Genomic DNA, 24,958 nt, shown 5'->3' with positions numbered 1-24,958 from the left:
GAGAGAGAGAGAGAGAGAGAGAGAGAGAGAGAAACACAGAGAGAGAATGAATATGCGTGTGTATCTGTGTGCACATATGGCTGTCCCTCTCCTGGAAAGTATGTACATGCCTCACCCCTTCAAAGTCACACTTTTTTCCTGCCTGACTTGCTTTTCCACAGCTATTCCATCTCCAGCTGTGGGGGCGTCAAAGAAGAAGATGAGATCAAGTTGAGGGGAAAAATTGTCTGATTTCTTTAGTCCATTGTTCGCAAGCCCCTAGAAAGTGGTGATGAACTCTGCGGTGATGGTGTGGGCCCACAGGGCCTGTTGGTCAGTGTCAGCCAGAGTGGACTTGGGGGAAGAATGGAACTGTCTACTTCCTGCCCATGATCTGTCTTGAGGTCCTTGTCCTAGAGGCAAACTTTAGGGTCAAAAGAGGGAAGGGAGGCAAGGGTAGCAGGGTATGTTCTGAGCCTGGGAAGTCCCAGGTAGTTCTAGGACCTTTGTCTATAAGCGATGTTTCTCTTCCATCCTTAGAACCAAGCACCTCCTGGCCTCTACACAAAGACCCAGGACCCTGCAAAGGCTCCCAACAGCCCAGATGTCTTAGAGATTCACTTCAAGAAAGGTATGTCTCCAACTCTGACTCTACAAACTCCTCATTCTTGATAGATTCAAATCCTCTCCCTCCCCCTTTGCCATTCATGAGGAAAGTATTGCTTCAACTCTCCCCTGGCTTTCTAAAAGTCGCAGTTCAGGGGAGGTCTTTCACAGATTACTGTTTCCCTGTGTCTGCTTCACTTGACATTTGAAGTCATATATGTCATAAAGGAGAGAAGCAATTTCCTCAGCTACTTCCCCAGAGCCAAAAACAAACAACTCTTCACTGCTAGGCCTCTAACTAATTTCACATAATTCCAAAATTAAAATTATGATGTAATTTTAAAGGACCGGTTCCCTCTTTAGTCAATCAACAAATGCTTCTTCATTCCTGACATGCAAGCAGAATCCTAGAAAGACAAATGGCTTGAGACTTGCTATCAGTAGGCATTATCACAAAAACACCTGGTATATGGGCTCACATTTGTGCTAGGTGTTGGGGGTGCAGAGTCATCAGAGACACAGTCCCTGCCTCTAAGGAGAGACAGAACAAAAATGTAAAAAGATAATAGATGATAGATACAAGGTAGTGTGTGATAAAAGTCCATAAAATAACATAGAGGGTAAGTACTGTAGGGGTTTGGAGGAAAGAGACATTGTTGAGTTAGGGAAAGTGATACTTGGGAGAGAAAGGCATCCTGGGAACTTTCTTGAGCAAAGGTTCAGGGGTGGGAATTTTAGTGGCAGATTTCAGGGCACATAAGTAGTCCACTTTGCCTAGAATGTAGGTCTTCCTTCACTAAGAGAGAGTAGGTTAGGGCTAAATTATAAATGGCTTTGAATGCTAAGCCCCAACCTATTCCTTCTCTATTGAACAGTAGAAAATTCTTGAAAGTTTTTGAGTATAGGATAGACTTAACAAAAGACCTAAAGACCTGGAATCAAATCTTACCTCTGACATTAGCTATGTGACCATGGAAACAGATCACTTAACCATAGTTTCCTCATCTATAAAAATGAAAGGGTTGAACTAGCTGCCCTTTAAGGTCCCTCCTGCCTGTGAGTCCATGACCCTATGCTTAGGACTGTGTTTTGGGTTGGAGCAGAAAAGACTGGGAAGACTAGTGATTTGGTAATCCAGGAGAGAAGTGATGAAGGCAGGTCTTGCTCTGGCCTTCAGTTCAATGGAATCTCAAGACCACTGGTGAGGGAGAGGAGGGACAGGGTAGCACGGCACAGTGAAAATAGTGCTAGTAATATGTAAAGTGATTTGCAAACTCTAAAACATTTTATAAATGTTAGCTATTATGATTATTTCAAATCAGAAGATGTGGCTTGAAATTCTGGTTCTGTTACTTAACTACCTGTGTAATCTTGGACAAGTTACACATCCCTCTCTCTAGGACTCAGTTTCCTTATCTGTGAAATGAAGAGATCGGGCTAGATTAACTCTAGAGGACTTTCCAGCTCTCAGCCTAAGATCTTATAATCCTCTGAGAAGTGGGAAGCGATCCTCCTTTGGGGTAATGGTCCCTTTCCCATGTTAGCTTCTCCTCCTTTACATCTTCTTCCACAGCCAGGGATTGCCGGTTTAGACTTTGGCCTAAAGTGTCCCTTCAGAGGTAGTGGAGATTTGTGTACTTAAGCCCACCCTCACCCCCTTCACCTGCTTTCAACCCTTTAATCATTGGTGATTCTGGGGCCAAAGGGACTTGTCCGTTGTTAACACCCTCACTAAATCACTTAAACCCTGACCAGTGTGGAGCCAGGATTATTTTTTCTCCAGTTCTAAATTTGACAGTGGATCTGTGCTCTGGTCCTGGGACAAATGGAAGGTCAGCAGGAAGGGATGGACCTTGAATTCTCTCCTTCGGGGTTCTAAAAATGGAACTTGACCCCAGGCTGGACACTCCAGGTTTCACAATCAGTTGCTTTGGGGCCTGCTTCTCCCCTAGGTCCTAGACTCCTAGATTTAGAGCTGAAAGGGTTGTTAGAAGTCACCTATTCCAGCACCTTTACTTTACAGATGAGGAAAATGAGTTTCAGAGAAGGAAGTGACCTATTCAATGTCCCATGATGCTGGAGAACTGAGATTTGGGGCCAGGCTCTCTGACTCCAAGTCTAACACCCTTTCTCGACTCCAAGCTTCCGCTCTCTTTGTCTCTGCTGTTCTCTCTCTTATACTGAGATGCCCAGCATAGGGTGCTAGCCCCACTGACCAAATTCTTAGCTTAAAGTGGACCTTGGTTGTCCAGGTAAGCATCCACATGGCTTGACATGCTGGAGAGACTTAGATCACAGCATGTCTACTAAGAAGTTGGGCAGCCCAAAGGACCAAGAGCAAAAAGGCCTGGGCCCAGGACAGGAGAGGGTTTTAGCTACAAGTATGACAATTTGGCTAGTGTGTCTTAGAGGGGACACAAGAGAGGGGAGAGAGAGAGAGAAAGAGAGACAGAGAGGAAAGAGAGTGGGGAGAGAGAGAGAGAGAGAGAGAGAGAGAGAGAGAGAGAGAGAGAGAGAGAGAGAGAGAGAGAAGAGACTCAATCCATTTTAATGACTTTGGGAGCGTCTGGAAAAAATAGAGGGGAAAAAAGCCCCTCCCTCTGCTATTCCCCATTCATCCCCTAGTTAATTTATTTGAAGTTTTAATCTAATTATTAACTATTTTAAAGGATAAGCTGCTTTCTCCAACAGCAGCCCCAACAATGTCTCTTCTCCACCCGGGTGGACCCCATCCAATGCCCTGGCTAAGGATGATAATAGAAAAGGAGAGGCAGAGAAAGGGGATGGAGGGAGGCGGGGGGGCCGTGAGGAGGGCTTAAGGTTCATTATTGGCCAGACTTACATTTAATAGCAATTTACAACCGAGTTATAAAACCCCTGGAAATGGGGGTTAAGAATGGCGATGCTGACAGACCCTTCAGTGCCGCCGCACTAGCAGGCGCCTCGGTAATAAAGACTCCAAAGAAGGCTATTGAGGCCTGATTGGCAACTGATAGCTCGCTACATGGTAATGAGACGGGCAGATGGAAGGGAGATTAGGCTCCAACTTTGAACGGCTTTTCTTTGTCACAGCTACAGCCCTCTTGTTAGCCTCCTAATACATTTATTGCTCACTTCACACTGCTCGAGAAAATGCCCCTTTTCTATTCAAAGTCAACCCCTAACCCACCCACCCACACCCCCCCTCCACTGCCCCTCTCCACACCCCCCATCCCTCTGCTGCCACCACCCCCACTGCCTGTCTTCTCTCCCTCCCTCCTAGCTCCTCTCACTTTTTAGAGGCCATTAGAATTAATTCATGGGAGACTCTGCCATTCCAGCCAGTCCTGCCCTTCCATTGGCCAGTGGGGAAGCCATTCCGTGCCCATCAGGCTGATAACTGGGACCCTGTGTGGGGTGTGGGCAGGGGGGAGGGGATAAGATCATTGGTCCAACAGACATTGCAGGGGGCTGTGTGTGTGTGTGTGTGAGTGTGAGTGTGAGTGTGAGCGCGCGCGCTGGGCTGTACCTCCGCAGCAGTCCAGCCCCCCACTAACTGGTGGGACAGAAGGTGCTCCGGTGGTAAGACAATGGTGGAGCGTGAAATTCAATTAGTTCAGGGCCTGGTTGCAATTTCACAGCCCCTAAATGCAAAAGGGAAAAAAAGAATGGGAGGGGGGGTAGAGAGTTTTTATTACATTTTCTCTTTCATTCCAGGGGCTTTCCAGCCCCTCTTTTCCTCCAGCGGCCACAACCTGCACATGGCTTTTTAAGAAGTTATTTGGAGTCCATATCTGTCACATCCATTTAAGGCGTTGCTGATGGCCAGGAGAGGGACATTGTGGCTAGGTTGGATGGCTGGCCTCCTTTCCCTGTCCTCTCGGCTTGCTTCTTGGCCATTCCAGCTCTTTTACCATCTGCACCTTTTACTTCCCCAGGTGTTCCTGTGCAGGTGACCAATGTCAAAGATGGGACATCCCACCGTACATCCTTGGAGCTCTTTCTTTACCTGAATGAAATTGCGTAAGTGCTGCTCGCTGACCTTTCTTCCCTCTCATTCTCAAGAGATCTCAGGAAACACATTCCATCCCTTTGAGCTCCTGATGGCATGAATGAGAAACATTGAAGAAGGAAAGTTTAGACCAAGAAGAAGGTCAGTGAGGATGGCTCCATTGTCAAAGCGCTGGAGTTAGAACATGAGGAAAAGGAGATTCTCTTCTCTCCCTATTCTGAGCTTCAGCATGAAGCTTTTGTATAGTGGGAAGAGAACAGAATTTGGAGTCAGAAAGCTTGGGTTCAGATCCTGGTTCTACCATTTACCTAGCCCTGTGACCTTGGGCAAGTTACTGTTAATCTTTCTGGGTCACCAGTTCCTTATCTGTAAAATGACAGAATTGGATTATATGACCTTAAACTCTCAATCTGTGAATTTATAATCTCTATTTTGTTGTTCAATCATTTTTTCAGTTGTATCTGACTCTTTGTGCCCCTCTTTGGGGCTATCTTGGCAGAGATACTGGACTGGTTTGCCATTTCCTTCTCCAGCTTGTTTTACAGATGAGGAAACTGGGGCAGTTAAGTGACTTGCTCAGGGTCACATAGCCAGCAAGTGTCTAAGACTACATTTTGATTCTTCCTCACTTCAGGCCTGGTACTCTGTATACATTGTGCAGCCTAGCTGCCCCATAATCCCTAAAAATAGAGTCATAGACACTTAAGGATATTACAGCTGGAAGGAACCTTAGCAATCACCTAGCCCAACCCCCTCATTCTACTGCTAGAGAAACTGAAGCATGCAATGGGAAGGTGATTTTTCCAAGGCGTTATTCACCAAGCTTAAGACTAGAACTCAAGGCTAAACTGCCCACCACACAGCTCCATTCTCTCCAGCACTACTGTCCTGCACAGGGTGGTAGAATCCCTTCCCTTAAATTCCCCTTCTAGATAGATGAAGGTACACCGGACAATGCTCCTAACACACAGAGCTATTGTTAGCATCAGTATGACAGTTCCTAATACTACCCCTTGTCTTGGTTCTGTATTAATAGGGCTCTTGTCCCCTGACACAATGGAGAATATGCATGCTTATTTTGTTGGTATTGGCTTTTTTGAAAGATATACTATGATGGAAGTTAGCAATCTCTATATGGCCTTAAGTAATCAAAGCTACCTTCCATACTCCTTGCTCTGATTGGTTCTGAACCCCAGGGGGATAACTAGAGATGGGAGTTTGCTCTTCATTGATCAGAACTTCTAATACAGATAAAGGACCTACCATTCAAGTGGGTGGGTGGTGGGGAGGTATGGTTTAAGTGGGGTGTTTGGGCAAAGGATCACATGCAGATGAGACTTGGCTAGAGCTTAGATCAGCCTAAGCTGCATGTACCCTGCCGAGTACTTTCTCTTACCCTGAGATCAAGTACCAGGCATATTCCCAGAGCCAAGGGTGATTTATGCAAATCCAGAGACTCTGTAATGATTCCCACCCTGAACCCATTACCACAACACCTCTCCAGTTTAACAGGACCCTGGAGTCTTCTGAGGAAATGGGCTAGAACTACCAAATTACCAAATCTTGGGCAGAGATAATCAATTCAGTTGGACAGATTCAAAGGAACATTTCTTAAGCAACTGCCAAATGAGTGTGAAACTAGTGTCCCAGAGAGAACAGCCCTTACGAATGATGATGCCATCTAAGTTCTCTCTCTGTCTCTTGGGTCCTTGAATTACAGTCTTCTAAGGAAAGACTGGTAGAGGGATGAAAGATGGGCATGCTAGGCCTTGTCTTCATTATTTTCCTTAGTGCTGGTGAGATATTGTGGTTAGTAAAAAGAGCCATTTGACCCACATTTGCTGCTAACTCTTGTGTGGTCGTTGACAAGACTTTTTCCTGATGAACCCAGAGGGCAGAGCTAGGAGCTGTGATGGATCTATTTTAGAGTTGCTGTAAGGCTCAAATAGGATAGCTTCTGTAAAGTGTTTTGTAAACTGTACTGTGTAAACGTCAGTTGAAGTTATTGTTATTATTACCTGTTGATGAAAATGACAGTTAAATATGAGCTTCTTGCCCTTTAGAGCTACCCAAAATAGAATGGGAGGTAGTAAGCGCCCCATCAGCTGAGCTCTTCCTAAGAAATCTCTCGTAGGGATTGTTGAAGAGAATGATATAGTTTAAGTATGAGTTGGATAGATGATCTCTGTGATCTCTTCCAATTCTGTGATTCTATAATTCTATGATATTTCCCTCCCCTCTTTGTGCCTCAGTTTCCTCACAGGGAAAAGGAAGGATTTTGCTTAGATTAAACTCAAGATTTTCTTCCAACTCCATGACTCAATAACTTCACTTTGTCAGCCAGCACTTCTGGAGGAGCAAAGGGCAAGAATGGTTACCAGTAATCTTCTCCATGAAAATCACATAGTCAGCATTATGTGCTAAGCACTTAATAAATGTATTTTCCTTCCTTCATTCATGTCTCCTGACAGAATACTTCGGCCTGGCACTACAAGTCCCAAATGGCCTTAAGGTCACTGGGGTCAAGGGAGGCAGGAACATTCCAAAGAACTGATGGATTTGATAAGCATGGCTAGGTCCTCTGCTTCTTTTCTGAAAGCTGGGGTTACTCTCTTTCATGGGGAGCCTGCCCACCCAATCCCTGACCTCTTCTCCTCTGCTTCTTCCCCAACAGGGGCAAACATGGGGTTGGCCGAATTGATATCGTGGAGAACCGCTTCATCGGGATGAAGTCCAGAGGTAAGCTTGCCTCCAGAATCCCTTCCAAGCAAATGCTCTGGGTGACCGTAGCTGCCTAGAGGCCCCTGCACCTTGACACAACACACAGATTCCAAATGTTCAAAGGGAAGATGGTGGCCTATTGTCCCCTGGGATGGAGGAAATTGGGACCCTACAGTATAGAAAATCTGCCATAAAACCCTGGAAATGGGCCTCTTAGGAGGGGAGCAGGGAAGAAGTGCTAAAACTGAGGTTCTTTGTGATTTTTTTGGAGAGTTAGGATGTTATTATTGAGAGTAAGGATAAGGACTGGACCTCTGATTTCAATAGGATAGGGAACTCCCAAGTGATAAAATGCCCTCTACCAATGCAGGTTGGTACCTTCTCTCTTATTTTATTGTCTTATGAGTTAAGCACTATTTTCTCTATCCACTACATTGTAATGCCTCTCACATTATTATGAATGATAACCACAAAGTTGTAGCCATGGTTATGTCACCACTAGGTCAGGGAGAGCCAAGCAATCTGATCACATAGGCATATTTGTTAAGAGGACATTCCCTATACACTCTTATATCAGGACAAGTCACAACTTTTCTGAGCCTCAGTTTTCTTATCTCTAAAATGGGGATCATAGTAAAATGGGGGTCATAGGGTTGTTATGAGACTCAAATTTGATCAGTTTGCAAAACTTAAAGCACTCACTGTATGTTTGAGTGCTGGTGGTGGTGATGATGATGATGTTGATGACAGAAAGTGGTAGCCATTCTCAATTGATTGACATCATGCTAGAGATCTTTAAATCAACCAATAGGAGAAGTCTAGAGGGTCAGCAGCTAGGCAAAACCAGAGAAAAAAGTAGTCTCTGATCTCAAAGAGCTTGCCCTCTGTTGGAGGGAAACAACGTGCACAGAAATGAATGAATAAATAGATAAATGAATGAATGAATGATAAATATGCAAAGTAATTCTGCAGAGAAAAGGAAAACTAACAGCTGGGGAAAATAGAAGATACTTCCCATAGGAGCTAACGCTTGAGCTGAACCTCTCTGGAGGTTCCAAGAGCTGGAGGTGAATAGGAGGGAGAGCACTCCAGGAATAAGGGACCTCCTGAGCAAAGACAAGGGAGCTGTAGATGCCACAACACATTCAGGGCCATCAAGGAGGCCCTGCTAGCACATAGAGCAAATGATAGGGCGTCATGTACAACAAGCCTGGGAAGATACAGCAGAAGCATATTGTGAAGAGTTTTAAATAGTAAACAAAGGAATTGATATTTTCTCCTAGAGTCAATAGGGAAGTATGTTTATGGTAGCAGCAATTTAGGTATGCAAGAATACTGACCAGAGTACTAGACTGGCCATCATTCACATCATTCAAATGACCCAGGCCTAAAGCAATACATACTGCTTTGGAACAGGACTTCCCTTACTAGGCTAGGTCGTGAGCAACCCCATTTCCTTGGCCAAGACCAAGGTCTTCCAATTGCATTCTCACAGAGCTCCAAGGAGATGACAGGGTGGATGGAGCCAGGTGTTCTGGCTAGAGGATCAGAGCCTGTGTGGTCAGCCTCTCCACTGTCCTCTCAGGGGCCCAACTCCCATTAGGGGGCAGGAGCGAGCAGGCCCCTTTCATGTCTCCATGAAAAGACGGAAAGGAGCAATTTCTTGGTCATTAAAGTTTTCGTTCAGATGGCTAATTCACAGCCCCTTTTGAGAGTCTCGAATACTAATCGGACCAGGGGTTGGCACTGTCAGTTTGTATGGAGCTGCCTTGTGGGGAGGATGAAGGGGGACCAGAGGTTGCTCCTAGAGAAACACAGAGCTATGGGGAGCAGTGTTTCCCAGGGACAGGAGAAACTTGTCTCCGCATTTTGCCTTCTCATGATTGCCTTCTTGGGCCAACTCCGTGGCCCCTCTAGTTTAGGAGTCTGTCTCTGATGAAGGCAGGGAGGGAACCATGACTTAATGATATCATCCCCAGCACCCCTTAGTGAATTTAGTTATGATTCTGCCATCTGTGTATTTATCTAAACCCTTCCCAAAGCTCTTATTTTTTACCTTGCATCCATTCATTAGGTGATGTTGGGCAAATTACTTCCCTTTTCTGGGCCTCGGTTTCCCCATTTGTAAAGGGATCATTGAGTTCCCTTCCAGACTGACGATTCTAGGTTGCTGAGATTCTGAGCCATCTTTGAATCTGCCTGAAAAGGAACAGGTTGCTAGCAGAGACTCCTGGCCATTAGGAGTTTACTCTTCCACGGCCAGCATTCTACATCATTTCTGAGGGTGAGAATGGCAAAATATATGGAGTTGAAATTAGGATCTATGTAAAAGGTTTAGGGGTAATTGTACTTCTGGCTTCTGCTGCTCAGCCTAAGGAGACTACAGCACTCACCCACTGTCCTTTCCCATGCAGAGAATTGTGGCTTCCTTTCCTAAGCTCCAAGAACATGTAAGAGGAAGGGGAATTGCAGAATCATAAAATCTCAAAACTGAAAAATAATTCAGTGGCCACTTAGTCCAGCTAGACTTGAATAGGAACCTCCCTACAATATCCCTGTCCAATGGTTACCCAACCTTTGCTTGAAGACCTGCAGGAAAAGAGAATGCACTACTTCCCAAGGCAACTCATTTGAGTGCAGAGCCATTCTTTTAGGACTTTTTTTTTTCTTATATTAAGCCTAAATGTACCTCTCTGCAACTTCGGCCCTTTGTTCCTAGTTCCTCGGAGCCAAGCAGAATAAGCCCAATACCTTTCCAGTCCTTCTGGCATTTGAAAACCTATCCTGTCCCTCCAAGTCTTCACTGGACTTCACATGCCTTCAAAAAATCCTCTTATGTCATGGTCTCTAGTCTTTTTAATCATTTGTTTATTCAATAAGTGTTTATTAAATATCTGCTATGTGTTAAGCACTGCGAAAGCTTCTGGGGATACAAAAAACAAAGCAATCCCTGCCCTCAGGGAGCTTATCTTCAATGGGATGTTCTCTATCCTCATTGGGCTCCAGAGGAGGGATGTTGGTGACTTTGGCAGCTCTGAAAACCTCAGATGTCAATTGTCCAAGTTAAAGACATCGTTCATATCGGGGCTGTAAATGTGGAAAATGCAGATAGAGGTGGGGTTGTTTGGGAAGGGCTTAGAATGCTCCTAGACCTGGCATTGTCCCAATCCTGCCAAGGAGCAGAACAGATAGAGGCTGCCCCCTGGAGTCTCTGGGCCTCCCTATCCCTTTGTTGGCCCTTAATGGGCTACTTCTTTGTGAGAGGCAGACAGAAGCAGCCCTGCCAATAATAGCTAGCCTGATAGATAGTGCTTTCAAGGTTTCCCAACACTTGGCATATATTATGTCACTGGATTTGATCACACCCCACCTTCTTCTGCCTCTGGGGTGCTGGTGCAGTATCCCAACAATCAATTGCTATGACACTGCCATGGGTGGTTCAGAATGAATTTCAGATCACTTTCAGTCAGTCAATAAATAAACATTTATTAAGCCCCTACTGTATGCTAGGCATTGGGATTAGCACTGGGGTTATAAAAAGAATAAAAGACAATCCCTGCTCTCAAGAAGCTTGCAGTTGAAATGGGGAGATGACATTCAAATGACTATGTACTTTCCCAACCATTCTTCCAGCTGCTCCTCAGAACAAACCTTGGATGGACCAGGCAGGGATTGTTAGCCCCATTTTATAGATAGAGAAAACTGAGGCTTTCATAGAAGGTTAAATGTCCTGTCCTAGGTCACACAGCAACTTAATGTCCAAGCCAAGGCATGAACTTGAGTCTTCCTACACACCTTCTGTACTGAGAGTTGCCAGCAACCTCAGAGACCCTCTAGTTGGTACTTGACCCTGACCCTTAGGATTTGTTCAGAATTGAGAGAAGGATACAGGAATAGGCACTGGGAAAGTAGTGCCTTCTCCTTTCTTCTCCATTCCTACCACCCCCAGCCAGGACCAGCAGGCTCCAAGAGCCCAGAACCTGGGAACTATTAGGGTGAAAAATTCAAAAAAAATTTTAAACCCTGCACATCATTAAGCAGGGTTTCCTATTTAGCTGCAATGATACATTGGGATAATAGTAGATGGTAAGAATCAAGGAGATAATACTGTGCCTAATTGAGAGAGGAGTAGCATTAGCAAGGGTGTTAAGTTCCTTGTGAGAGGTCTCACTAGGATTAAATGCCCCAAACAGACCATCCTGACTTTGGTATCTCTCCCTCTCTGCCTCCTCAAACAGTTTCAGCTGATACCTACCCCTGCCCAAAATTTTCCTCAAGCAGTAGGTCTCAAAATATGATCTTGTGACCCCATTGTTGTTATTCAGTCATTTTCCAGTCATGTCTGACTCTTCATGACCCCTTGGGGTTTCTTGGCAGAGATACTGGAGTGGTTTGCCATTTCCTTCTCTAGCTCATTTTACAGATGAGGAAACTGAGGCAAACAGGGTTAAGTGACTTGCCCAGGATCACACAGCTAGTAAGTGTCTCAGGTCATATATGAATTGAAGACTTCCGGAATCTAGGCCTGGTGCTCTATCCACAGCACCACCTAACTGTCCAAGAGGTCCCCAAGACCCTTTTAGAGGGTCTTCAAGGTCAAAATCATTTTCATAATCATATTGAGATTTTAAAATTTCTAATAACAGTAAATGTCAATAAATATAACACAAATAAACAAAAGCTCTTTGGAAGGAGGTCCTCAATAATTTTTAGGAGTGTAAAGGGGTTCCGAGACCAAAACATTTGAGAATCACCTGCATAGCTTATACTTTACATTTCTACTTTACCCCATCACATAATAATAATGTAATGTAATCATATTATATATATATAGTTATATATATATATATATGTGTGTATGTATGCATATAAAATTATAAGATAATAAGAGCTATGGTAGGAACTCTCAGTCTTGACCTCATCAGTACTTGTCTCCAGCCTTTGAGTTCATCAGCCTGAGACGATCACTACTCGGCCAGCTACAAAGGCTAGTGAGGCAGAAGGCCAACATTCAATTCAGTTCAAATCAATATCTATTTGTATCCATGGATGATAGTTTTATACCTAGTAGATACTTAATCAATTAATTATTGTATTTCATTGAATCGAATGTTGGACCGAGGCTCCAGACTGAGCCCTGCGGGCTGAACTTGCCATCCCCATCACAAACTCAACCCTCCCCAGAATGTGTGCTATTATTCCTCATGGTGGGAATAGCTAACATTTGTTTGGCACTTTACAAGATCTGTTACATACATCATCTCTTTTGCTCGACAGCCCTGTGAAGCTAGGTGCTATTATTATCTCCATTTTGCAGATGAGGAAACTCAGGTAGAGAAAAGTTAAATAAGTTACTGAGGTCCTAAAGTTAGTAAGTACTTGAGGAGGGATTCACACCCAGGTCTTGTAGATTTCGGTAGCTGGACAAGAGTGTGGAAGACTCAGTATATCTCATCCCTACTGCTAATCAAATGGCCCGAAAATGCATGCACTCAGAGGTATAACTAGGATTTTTGCCCCCAGGACAAGTGACATGAAGCAGACCCTCATTTGGTTGCAGATAGAGTGGGAAGAATAGGACACAGTGGAGAGACAGGGCAAGGAAAGGTGGGGGGGGGGCGCCAACATAAAACTGATGCTAGGGAGGTCACTATTGATGGGGGACTGTCAACTCAGCCCAGCCTGTCATCTGGTAACTTCCTATTTTAAATAATTATTTTTGCTCACTCAAGTCTAAGCTCTGTTGAAGGCCTTTTAATTCCTATCAATCCCCACTAAATGTGGTATCCTGGGAAAAGACCCAGTTGCCTTTACTGTATTTATATGTATGATTGATGGGACCAGGAGTCTGAGAATGAACTAAATGATATCATCCACACTTATACTCAGACCATTGCCACATACATGTCCTTGTGTACAAAGGACCATATGTTTCATGAAACAATTTCTGTGTATCACCCGAGAATCAGCTGCAATTTGGCATCAGGCAATATAAATCTTGTCCAACATTTATTAGCTTTAGCTTGGGAAGAGAAGAAAAAGGAGCCTTCATAAAGGTTTGCAGATTCATAAAGAGCATGGCATGCCCACTTTGTAACTGATCCTAAGAGAAAAGAACTCAAGATGGAAGACTAAAAGATCTGGGTCCTGGTTCTGGCTCTGCCACTAACTTACTGTGGGACCTCAGGCAGGAAATCACGGTGTCCTCCTCTTCTCTCTCCCCTCCTCCCTCGGAAGGCCTTAGCTCCTTATCTACAAAATGAGCAGTTTCAAACCAGAGATGCCTCACTTTTTTTTGCATGGTGGAGCCTTTTCACAATCTTGTGAAGCCTATGAAGCCCTTCCCAGAATAATATTATTTAAACCAACTATATTGAAACCAATGGGACAGCTAGGTGTTGCAGTGGAAAGAACACAGGCCCTGGAGTCAGGAGGATCTGAGTTCACATCTGGCCTCAGAAGTTTACTAATGATGACGCAGGGCAAGTCACTTAACCCTGGTTTGCCTCAGTTTCTTCTTCAGCAAAATGATTTGGAGAAGAAAATGGCAAACTGCTCCAGTATCTTTGCTAAGAAAACCCCACATGTGCTCATAAAGAGTGGGACATGACTGAAACGACTCAACAATTGAAAACAACTATATTGAAATACAGTTATCAAATGATTTTTTTTGGAGGGAAGGCAGGGCAATTGGGGTTAAGTGACTTGCCCAGGGTCACACGGCTAGTTTTGTGTGTTAGGTGTCTGAGTTCAGATTTGAACTCAGGTCCTCCTGACTCCAGGGCCACTGCTCTATTTGCTGCACCACTTAGCCGCCCCAAAATGATTTTTTTTTTAAGTTCATGGATCCCATGTTAAGAAACTCTGATCTGAATTATCTTGATGGTCCATCTAGTTCCAATTTTACTCCTATGAAAATAATTGGAAGACTTGAAGGCTACTGTTAGTTTTTCTGTACATATGAGAAGGGATAGAGGGAGCAAAAGGGAAGAGAAACTGAGGAAAGGGCTTTTTTTTTTTTTTTGGCTTGTAAGGTTAGCTTTCTTTTTTTTTTTTTTCCCCTTAGACTCCACCATCCATGAGAAACAACCTAATCTAAAATCTTTGGGGAAGTTTCTGTCTCATTTGTAGCTGGCTAACGATATGACTAATTAGCTGTTCCCTTTTATCCTTTTCTGCCTTTGTTTTACCCACATTAACATCTGATTAAATGTCCCTTTGTCTAGACCTGCCCTTTAGACCAAATAGGTTGCTTATGGCCAACAACCACCCATTCCTGAGTCTGTACCATCTCCCTCCCTCCCCCAACAGCACCCCAAAGAAGAAATGGGGTGATCAGTTTGCAAATATGCAGTAAAGGAAGAGGCCAAAGACACAGGATAGTGTGTAGGGCAGCTGAGGTTTCTCTATACTTTCTCAAGTGGACAGCTTGGAAGGTCCACAATAGCAGAAAAGGAGAAACAGGCAAGTTGGGCCACCTACCATCCCCCATAGTTGTGGGGACCACCCCTCCCCTCCATGTTAGGTTCCTGGACTGAGTGTCTAGGGCCAAGGGGACATGTTTCCTAAACAAGGTCCAGGTACTTAACCATTCCTTTGAAGGAAAGCATGGAATTTGGGCCAGCATTTTGAAAATGGAAAGCAAGGTCACTAACTACTATTAATTCATTTGTATGACTTTAGCCAAGCTCCTTCCTGTCTGTGGGCCTCAGTTTCCTCCTTTGTAATTAGACTAGATGAACGGTCTCTGAGGGACCTTCCATAGTTCTAACATAACTATGGAACAGGGTTATATATTGGTCCTGTCACTTCCTGGGTTGAGAAATAGCTGAGGCCATGGTTATAGAAAAGAAAGGTTGGGGAGATAGGAAGTGATTCGGGGCTATTTTCACCTTTTAAAAAACCCCACAAACATCTCTCTGCCAACTTAGTTCCTCCCAAGCTAGCTAGCTAGCTGATTAGCTGATGAACTAGAAAAACTATAAATTAATGTGACTGTGCCTGATTCTGGCCGTGAAGAGGCTTTTATTAAGTGTAAGGTAACGAGAGAAACTGGTTAATCGTCAGTTACACTGAGGGCAGTGTCTGGATGGAGCTATTGTCCAGAACCTAACATGGAAAAAAAAAATTCATTTGTATTGATTTTACAAGGCTTGTAATTGAAAATTCATTAAAGACTGATGTCAGGGAGGCAGAAGGGAGGGGCTGGCCAGTGGGCTGGGAAGCTGGTAGTCTCAGGGGCTGGACTCTTTCTTGTCCAAAGGTTCAGAGTGGGTCACTGGTTGCTGGGGGTACCCCCTGACTGTGGGGCTTCTGGTGACAGTGAGCTTAGAGCTCACTCGGCTGGACCGGCAGGGGCGCAGAACATTGAAAATGGAGTTGCTTTCCTGAATATTGTGTCTTTTCACATCCTCATTATCAAATTATCTTTTTAACTCCGGAGGGGGGCTAATTAAGTGGAGTAAATGAAATCAGTGGGGGGAAAAAGAGGAGACGGGAGACAGAAGGATTTGTGTTCTCTTCTGCTTCTGCTTGCCTTACTCTGTCTTTGCTTCTTCCTTCTACCTCCTTCTCTCTTTTAAATCCTTCTCATTCTCCAGTTCCACCTTCCCCACCGTTCTCTGTTCTCCTGCTTCCTCCCACTTTGCACACTCTGGTCTGGGATTTCCAGCTTCCTCTTTTGATCCCTTCGTTCCTCTGACTCAGAGGCTCCTTCCCTATCACTCACTATTCCTTTACCATAAGACAATCCTGTTTCCTCCCAAAACAATCTCACACACACACACACACACACACACACACACACACACACACAGTCACACTTACAACTTGCATTGCCCCTTGAGTCTTAGATCCTTTGGTGGTTCTTGTGACTGCTTGAATCAAAGTAGGGGGCCTAGAGGAGAACGATAAAGCAAGGAATATGTCCGAGGGGCCTAGGCTTGGCCTTCGTTCAGCTAGAGAAATCCCCTAGAATTGGATTCCCGTAAGAACCCTGGACCCAGATCCATTCTCCCCACCTCCCACCAGGACCCCTCTGCCCCTGCTGCTCCAGACCCCCAGAGAGACGGCCCCCATCTCACTCTGCCCTCCCCACAGAGCCACACCCCACCTCTGTCTGGCAACTCCAGTGGGGATAGGAGAGATGCAAAGGGGTTACATTTCTCCTCCAGAAAACAGCCTCCCCCAATAGAACCAGTCTTTGGATTTGGTTTTACCATGGCTCCAGGCCACCACAGGATGGTGGGATAGAAGTGGGAGCTCCTGGTGCTGGCATAGAGACCCATACTACCAGCCCCCAATTGAATGGACAGATCCTAGTCAATACAAGGAAATTGCTCAATTGGCGCTAAACTGGCAGTAGCAGTTACAAATGAGCACATTTTAAGCAGAAACAGCTGTCTGTATCCCCTCTCTTTCCCAGTCCACTCTCCTTCTCCCCTCCCCCTCATTCCCCTCCTCCACAGTAATTATGGTGTGATTGAAGGCCCTCTAGTCACAAATGCTGACACCCCTGTCTTTTTCCTGTAAACACGAAGAGATGAAAATAGACACTTGGAGACGCTTCGAATGTCACTTTGAAGATGTCTGTTGTCTCTTCCACGGCGACACCAGAGGTTCAGCTGTCATCTCCTTCTTCCTTTTGCGCAGTGGTTCATACGCTGACTGTCAAAAGCCCCAAATCTATAGTCTCTTAGCATCAGGTTTCTGTCATGGATTTTTTTTAAATTTATTTTTTTCCCTAGAAGAAACACAGAGAAATCATCTGCAGCCCACCCCCTGTGGAGAACAGAAGGGAGATCTTTTTTTTTTAATGTATGCATGCATGCACACACACACACACACACACACACACACACACACAGAAGCAGCAGCTCCAAAAACAAGCTTTTTGATCAGTCACAATTAACTTTAACACCTTCTATGGAAAGGAGTAGGAATATTAATTGTGTTGATGTGTTTTGTAGCTGATTTTTCTCCCCCTTTGAATCTTCCCTCAAATGCCCTGCTGCTAGGAAAGGGTACAGTAGACATCCACCTCTGGGGACAGTTTCTGCAGGCCTTCAGAGCTGCCAGCCCTCTCCCCTCCCAGTACTGCCCACTGGTCATAGCTCCTCTGATGGGGGAGGGTTCCTTCTATGGGGGCTAGCCTTGAGGCCTCTTCCAGTCTCCTACTCCAGTCGTTGGCAAACCTGGGCAAGAAATTTCCTTTCTCTGGACCTCCCTTTTTCCCACTTAGGAAATAGGGTTGATCTTGCCCCTACCCTGACCTTTCTGGCCCATTGGAAGAGCATATGGATATGACTTGAGAATCTTTAGTCACAGGAAGAAAATAAAAATTTGAAGATTTCAGATGGGAGTTTATGGTTTCTCTCTTTTCTGTCTCAGGCCTAAGGTTAGACCTGAGAAGTCAGGAACCTGGCTATTAGAACTTCTCAGCTGCTGGGCTTTAGACTGTAGCTCTGATAGCAAGGAGAAGAGAGATCATATTTATAGTAGAAAATGCACAGAACTTGAAGTCAAGAGACCTGGATTCTAGCCCCAGTTTTGGCATTAACTTGATCACCTCGAGTTATTTCCACCTTCTGGGTCTCAGTTTCCTCATCTGTAAAGTGAGGAGTTGAAATGTTGGTATTTAAGGTTCCTTCCAGCTCTGTGATGCTATGATTCATATGGCTGGTACAGGTTGGCAGAGTCCAGAAATTGGGCCCAGACCTCCATGGGATAGGCATTTTTTCCTGAAGAATTTGAAAAGCCTGAGTCTTGTGCACTTATTACATACTTTAATAGACCATTATTATACATGCTACATAGTAATAATAATATACTATTATTGCTATTATTCACAACAGCTGACATTTATATAGTACTTCAGGGTTGGACAAAGCATTTTATATACATTAATGAGTTTGATTCTCACAAAAACCCTGTGAAGTAGCTATTATAGGTATTATTATCCCCATTTTACAGATTAGGTAACTGAGGTTTAGAAGAGTTAAATGACTTGCCCATGGTCACACAGCTAGTAAATGTCAGAAGTAGGATCTAAACCCAGTTCTCAGATGACATTCATAGTTTTCAAATGAGTTTATTACATAGTCATGTCAATTTTTAAGCCTTAGCAGTTATAATTCCCCATACTTTGCCATTATCACTATATTTCCTTCCCAGTAGTCAAAAATTGTCACTTACTTGGTCAATAAAACCTGTTAGTAGAGTTAATACTATCAGATGTATTGAGGTTTTAAAAATGTAATAATAAAAAAAACCTTGTAGCTGTTTATATTTTGGGGGGGCTCATTTTCCCTAAAATTCATTCTCTCATTTGTTTCTGATAGAAATTCTGAAGCAGGTAAAGCAGGGATTATAATTTCCATTTTATAGATCATGAAACAGAGGTCCTAAGTGGGATAGTGACTTGCCTATAATCTTAGAACATTAGCTCACTGCTATATAAATGCTACCATTATTGTTGGTGTTGTTATTGTTAATATAACAACATCATCTTTTCCCAAAATTGTACCATCTCCTGCTTTTCAAGGTACTGTCCCATACACTATTATCCCTACATCAGGATTTTATTACTTTTGGACAAAAGCCACAAGAGACAGTGTTGTGAGGTGGAAGGACACTGAGCGAGGCCCTTCTCTGGGACTCAGTTTCCTCATCTGTAAATGGAGTCAGACATGATGACCTTTAAGGGCCATTCTCTTTCTTACATGTTGTGATCTTTGAAAGAGCTGAGGAGGGGAATGGGGGTGTGTTAGCTTCAACAGAAACAAAAACTGAGTTTATCTCCATCCCTGCTAGTCGTAATAGCAAATGTTTCTATAATGTTTTCAAGTTTGTACAGCATTTTGTATGTGTTATTTCATTTGACTCTCACAACAACCCTGTGAGGAAGAGACTGTTCTTATCCCCATTTTACAGGTGTAGAAACTGAGGCTGAGAAAAGTTAAGTGACTTGCTCAGGATCATACAGCTTATAAATGTTTGGGCCAAGAGTTGAACTTACATCCAGTATTCTATCCACTATGCCACCCATCAATCCATGGGTTAATGTGTGGATAGATAGATAGATAGATAGATAGATAGATAGATAGATAGATAGATAGATAGATAGATAGATAGATAGATAGATAGATAGATAGAAAGATAGATCGATAGATAGATAGATAGATAGATAGATAGATAGATAGATAGATAGATAGATAGATAGATAGATAGATAGACATGGATACACATATATATATACACACGTTGTGTGTGTGTGTGTGTGTGTGTATATATGTATGTGTATGTAAGCATTGAAAGGCAGCCAGGTGGTCCAGTGAATAGAACACTGGGCTTGGAATCAGAAAGGCTCATCTTCATGAGTTCAAATACAGCCTCAGACACTTATTAGCTATGTGACCCTGGACAAGTCACTTAACCCTGTTTGCCTATAAATGGGCTAGAGAAGGATATGGCTAACCACTTCAGTATCTTTGCCATGAAAACTCCAAATAGGGTCACCAAGTCCAACATGACTGAAACAACTGAACAACAACGTGCACATTTCTGTGTATTTTCTCCTGGCTGTTCCCTTCTCCTTTTCACTGGCAGAGGGGAGGAAGGGATATTTGGGGCCCTGTATCCATGGGTCCATGCTCTACCATCACTCATTTAATTACAGGTTTTCAGCTGCAGACCGGTGGGCATGCTTTGGGGGGAGTAAAGGGGGGCTGCTCCAAAACCCTGTCATTTAGCATCGTCAGAGAGCCCCTTCAAAGAGGAAAATCTAGACATTTTCTCCACAAGGTGCGGAGTGGACTGTCTTGGCCCCAGCATGAGTATAATGACAGATGCATTTTGCAACAAGCTGGGAGTGAATGGGTCCGACTGGCGTTTCTCTTGTCAGAGAAGTCATTATTTTTTTTTGTCATTTGCTGACAGTTTGGGTTTCATGCGTTTGTGTCTTTTTTCTCTTTTTCCCCCTGCCTGGAAAAATGGCTAGGTATCTACGAGACCCCAGCGGGAACGATCCTCTACCATGCTCATTTAGACATTGAGGCTTTCACCATGGATCGAGAAGTGCGTAAAATCAAACAGGGCCTAGGCTTGAAATTCTCCGAATTGGTGTACAATGGTGCGTATGCCTCCCTCCTCCATTCTCCCCCCTCTTTGGACTTCATTCAAACAAAATGGCTACTTTCTTTACAGGGGCCTGCCCTCCTACCTCCTCCCAAATCCCTCACACTTGACCACCCTTTCAAGGTATATTAGCTGGATAGAGGGAGATAGGGATTCTTGGTTGAGAGCTGTGGACCTTTTAGAATGTTTAGAAATAGCGGTGGCAATTTAGTTCAGTGGAAAGACCTGGGCTCAGGCCTCAGGTTTGTCATTAATTTCTTGAGTCATTTTGGGTAAGTCACGTTTCTTCTCTGGACCTCAGTTTTCCTATCTTTAAAATCAGTGGGCAGGACAGGATGATACCTGAGGTCCACATCAAGAATTCTTCGATGTTCAGGGTGTTGTGATTAGGTTTCAGGCAAGGGAAAGAGGGAAGGAGGGCACCACCGATTGATTCCCTTAGATATCAGGTTGGGGTAAGGTTCTTCCAATTTAACATTCATATCCCTGCTCAAAGTTGGGGCAGCTCATGCTTCTGGAGCCTCCATGTGGTTTCAGGAACCCTGATTCTTATCAAATGGGAGTCAGAAAAGTCAGGTGGGTGGGATATGGGAAAGATTAATGTATCTTGAAAAGAGTAGGAGACAGAGAGGAGGGAACTTGGCCTCTACCCTTTCCCAGAGTCTAGAATATTAAAACTGAGTCGGAAGAAAGGGGCTTGAGGGGCTTGAAACTTATAAGAGTTAGTTTGAAAAAAATGCCATTCCCCCATCCATTAAGGAATAAATGTTTAGAAATTGTACCCCAAGAGACTAAACATTAGAACCATGATTATCATCACTAAAAGGAACCTTTAGAACATAGAATATTAGATCTGAGAGAGACTTTAGAACATAGAATGGTAGACCATCAACCATAAAATATTAGGACTGGAAAGGACCTTAGAGATCATATTTCCCTTCTCATCTTGTAGAGGAGAAACAGGCTAAGGGAGGATGTGGAACCCTCCCAAGCTCCCACAGGTGTACTTGAACTCAGTTCTCCTGATCCACAGTGTTGAGCCTTTTCCATTATGACATGCTTCTGGGCAAAAGAAAAAATGGAGTTTGAGCGAAATTTAGTTCACGAAGGTTTGGATAAGTCCATGGGTAAAGGTTCCAAAGTGCATTACAGAAGCATATTAACTTTAGTGTGACCTCATTTCCCTTGTGGTCCTCAGTTTCCTCACCAGTAAAATACAGGGATTGGATTAGATGGAAACTAAAGTCTCCTCCAGCCCTAATATTCAACAGTTCTGGGACCCTGGATGTGTGGGTACATGCCTAACCAGTGAAGCCGACGTTCTCCAACCACCCTTTGGCATCTCAGGAAGGCAGAGCAGAGAGGAGGGTCAGTGCGAGGACATTGCTGATGCTTTTAGGGCTGCAGAGAGCCTTGCCCTATCACAACCAAGCTATGATCAAGAGAAAGAGATAACTTGCTTCTAGCCTCTCATCTTTCTCAGCATTTTTGTTTTCTTTTAAAACCACGTGATCATTGTAACTTGTCTCAGAGTTTAAGGGGATTAGAGATTGCTAGTTGGGTTGATTTTCTCCTCATTGTTTGAAGGCAGCCTTGAAGCCAAGCACTCCCCTGCCTCGGCCCCCCCCACCTCCTCCCAGGTATGGCCCAGGTGTTTAAATGCCATTGTCTCCCACCAACCTCGTTTGCTCCATGGGATTTAAATGTTGAAAGGTGGATTTTGGTTACAAAGTGGGAGCGTCATTAAGGCAATTGGTGGGGAGTAGGGAGCAGGAATTGGGGGCGGGAGCACCTGGAGTTTGAGAAGCTGCTGAAAGAGTTTCAAAGAAGGTAGGCGTGGATCCTCCTGACTTCCCTCCCTCTCCTCCCCCCTCCCAACCTCCTTCCATCTGAGAAGTTAGGACGGGAAATCACAGTGGGTTTTTAAATTTGGGAACAGTGAGTTCGAGGGGGCTTATTTAAGTCTGAGTGGCAGCTCCAGCTGGACCCCAGCATCCCCAGTGTCTGGGGTCTTCTTCCTGTCTTCTTGAAGTTAGGAAGTGAAGCAGACAGTCCTTACTCTGTAGAATAACACCTGATGCTTGTTGATCAGAGAGAGCTTCATGAGGGTAATGGAAAGAACAGGGCATCAGGAAACTCAGCCCTAGCCCTGACTCTGACTCACTGACCTTGAGAAAGTAATTGTATCTCTAGGCCTCAGTTTCCTCATCTGTTAAAAAAAAAAAAAGGTTGAACTAGAACCTCTAAGGTTCTAATTCTCAGTCTAGGGTCACAGATAACTAGGGTTTCTAGGGTTTCTAAGACTCCATACATAGGCTTTAGAACTGAAAGGAACCCTCAAATGAATTGAATTCTACTCTCTCATTTTGCACATGAAAAAACAGAAGCCTAGAGAGGGGGGTGAATTATTCCAGTTCATACAATTAGTGTCAGAATCAGGATTTAAACTCAGTTATTCGGAAGCCACATCTCACATTCTTCCCGGTACACCACACTGTCTTTCCAAGCTTTGACATCCCATTGTACTGGGTTTTGAGTCACTCTGATTTTTGCAAATTTAAACCTCTCTTCCTGCCATTCATGGCATTCGTCATAGGAGGACCCTCATTTTACAAATGGGGAAACTGAGATTCTGCTTAGCAAAAGACTAAACAAGTCCTCCCCTCCTCCCAATTCCATAGGCTCAGGCCCCAGGACTACTCTAGTAGTTCTGCCTATAATTGTCTGCCCTGTTTATGGAAGAATGGGTCACTGATGGACTCATTGTATTGGGGTCCCCAAGACTCCCTTATCAAGTAACAGCCACCAACCAAGGAAATGGTCTCCTTTCCTCCACTTCATCACTTTTAGATTTTGATAAGAGAAGTGACCAAGGGATGGGGAGTCAGCCCCTCTCAAAAAGCTGAAATTCAGCTGAGTGATAACGTGTTTCTGTTATTCACTTAGGAGAGGAGACTTGTCTATGTGCATTGGCGCTGGGATACCTCTGTAGCTGTGATTCAGTCTAACCAAGCTTTAAAATTGAAAACAATGCAAATAATTTCAATAGTTGTAGCACCTTTAGTGTCCTTCTAGATTCCCTAACCTTCTCTGAGTAATCCAAGGCTCAGTCATCTCCCACCCCATCCCCCAACCTTCTCTTTCTACCCTAGCAACCCCTCTTAGCTTCTCTCTTCCCAGCTGGGCTTTAGGATGACACCTGCTTGGGAGAGATCAGAGAGATAAACATGAGGCCAGTGGTCATTGCAGACACTTAAAGACAGTTTCTTTTTCCTTGTCTCTCTATCTCCTGTGTTCATCTTCTCTCTGCCTTTCTTCAGGTCTGGGAGCTTAATGGGCTAATTATCCTTATTTAAAGACCTGCTCCCACAAAGGCCAGGAGTCCCCTCCAGTATAGCCCTGGCCCTCTGTCTTGGGTGTTTTTTGGGTGGGTGGGCCAGTGGGGTCTGAGAACTTATTTGCCTGTTCCTATAGGGCTAGTGTGAGGTGATGGGAAAGAATTTGAATAAAAGTTAGAAAATTGGGATTCTGGTCAAGTCACTTTATTTTTCTGGGGCAACAGGTTTCCACATCTGTAAAATAAGCGTATTAGACTAGATTGGGGGTTGGCCCCCAAACCAAATACTGCTTACTGCCTGGTTTTGTATGGCCCACAAGTTAGGATGGTTTTTATAGTTTAAAATCAAGTTGCATTAAACTTATATTGTAAATAAAGTTATAACTTAAAATGTAAAAACTATTCTGACCTCAAAGGCTGTGCAAAAACAGGCAGCAGGCCAGATTTGGCCTTTGGCCCCAGAACTAGATGATCTAAGACCCAGAATTCTGTGTTCTATCATGCTATGATTCTACAAGCCTTCTCAGCCCCTAATTTCCAGGCACCTGCTTCCAGCATTCAGTGAAAGTGAGGGTGCTGGCTTGGGCCTGGCCTCCCACTCAACCTACCCTACAGGGAGGGAAGAATTATAGAAGTATAAATCTTATTATTGTTATAAGGGAAATATACTAAAAGTATAAATCTTGTGATTTTCCCAGAATAACCCATCAGAGTCAGTTGAGGAAAGCTACTGGAATAGGCTTTTGTGCCCCCCGATTTTATTGCTCAGGTCCCCCCAACTCTACCCCTACTTCCCCTGAAATCCCTCTCAAGTCCCTTGTGTGACTGTAAACTAAACTGAAACTTATCACTTTGAGAAAATTCTATTCAGAGGAATAGGAATGAAGTTGCCCCTTGGATGGGGAATTATAGAGGGGAACCCCACAGCACAGACGGAGGTCCTGATAACAATGGAAGCTCAGACAGACAGATGTGCCTGTCACAGCTCTCCACGAAGTCTGCTTAGGGAGGCAGGAAGAAAGTGGAGGTGGCCTTGCCAGAATAAGGTTACTTTATAAAGGAGTCAGGAAGGTGAACCCACCTGAGAGGCTGCTGGGCCATATGGAGCCTGATCTCCTGCTCTGATAAAGGCCCCACGTCAGCTCCCCGGCCCCCAAGCTCTTTTTCAGCACTGGGGAATCCTGGGGCCT

The 24,958-nt window shown here is 44.2% G+C and overlaps 1 protein-coding gene across 2 annotated transcripts in view; it reads left to right on the top strand.

Annotated features, from left to right (window-relative positions):
• The window catches only part of ASS1 (argininosuccinate synthase 1), an 86,121-nt gene that overhangs the window by 49,540 nt on the left and 11,623 nt on the right, over window positions 1-24,958 (top strand). For both annotated transcript variants that reach the window (XM_069069357.1, XM_069069358.1), the window contains 4 exons: window positions 520-610; window positions 4,503-4,587; window positions 7,251-7,315; window positions 20,295-20,426. In XM_069069357.1, the coding sequence (XP_068925458.1) occupies window positions 520-610; window positions 4,503-4,587; window positions 7,251-7,315; window positions 20,295-20,426 (373 nt within the window). The remainder of the gene's footprint in view (window positions 1-519; window positions 611-4,502; window positions 4,588-7,250; window positions 7,316-20,294; window positions 20,427-24,958) is intronic.

The sequence above is a fragment of the Petaurus breviceps genome, unplaced genomic scaffold (genome assembly GCF_028583685.1).
Source record: "Petaurus breviceps papuanus isolate PSGF00001 unplaced genomic scaffold, PetGlider_PUasm1.0 90779, whole genome shotgun sequence".
In the NCBI taxonomy this organism is placed as follows: Eukaryota; Metazoa; Chordata; class Mammalia; order Diprotodontia; family Petauridae; genus Petaurus; species Petaurus breviceps.
This window is presented reverse-complemented; position numbering and strand designations above follow the sequence as displayed.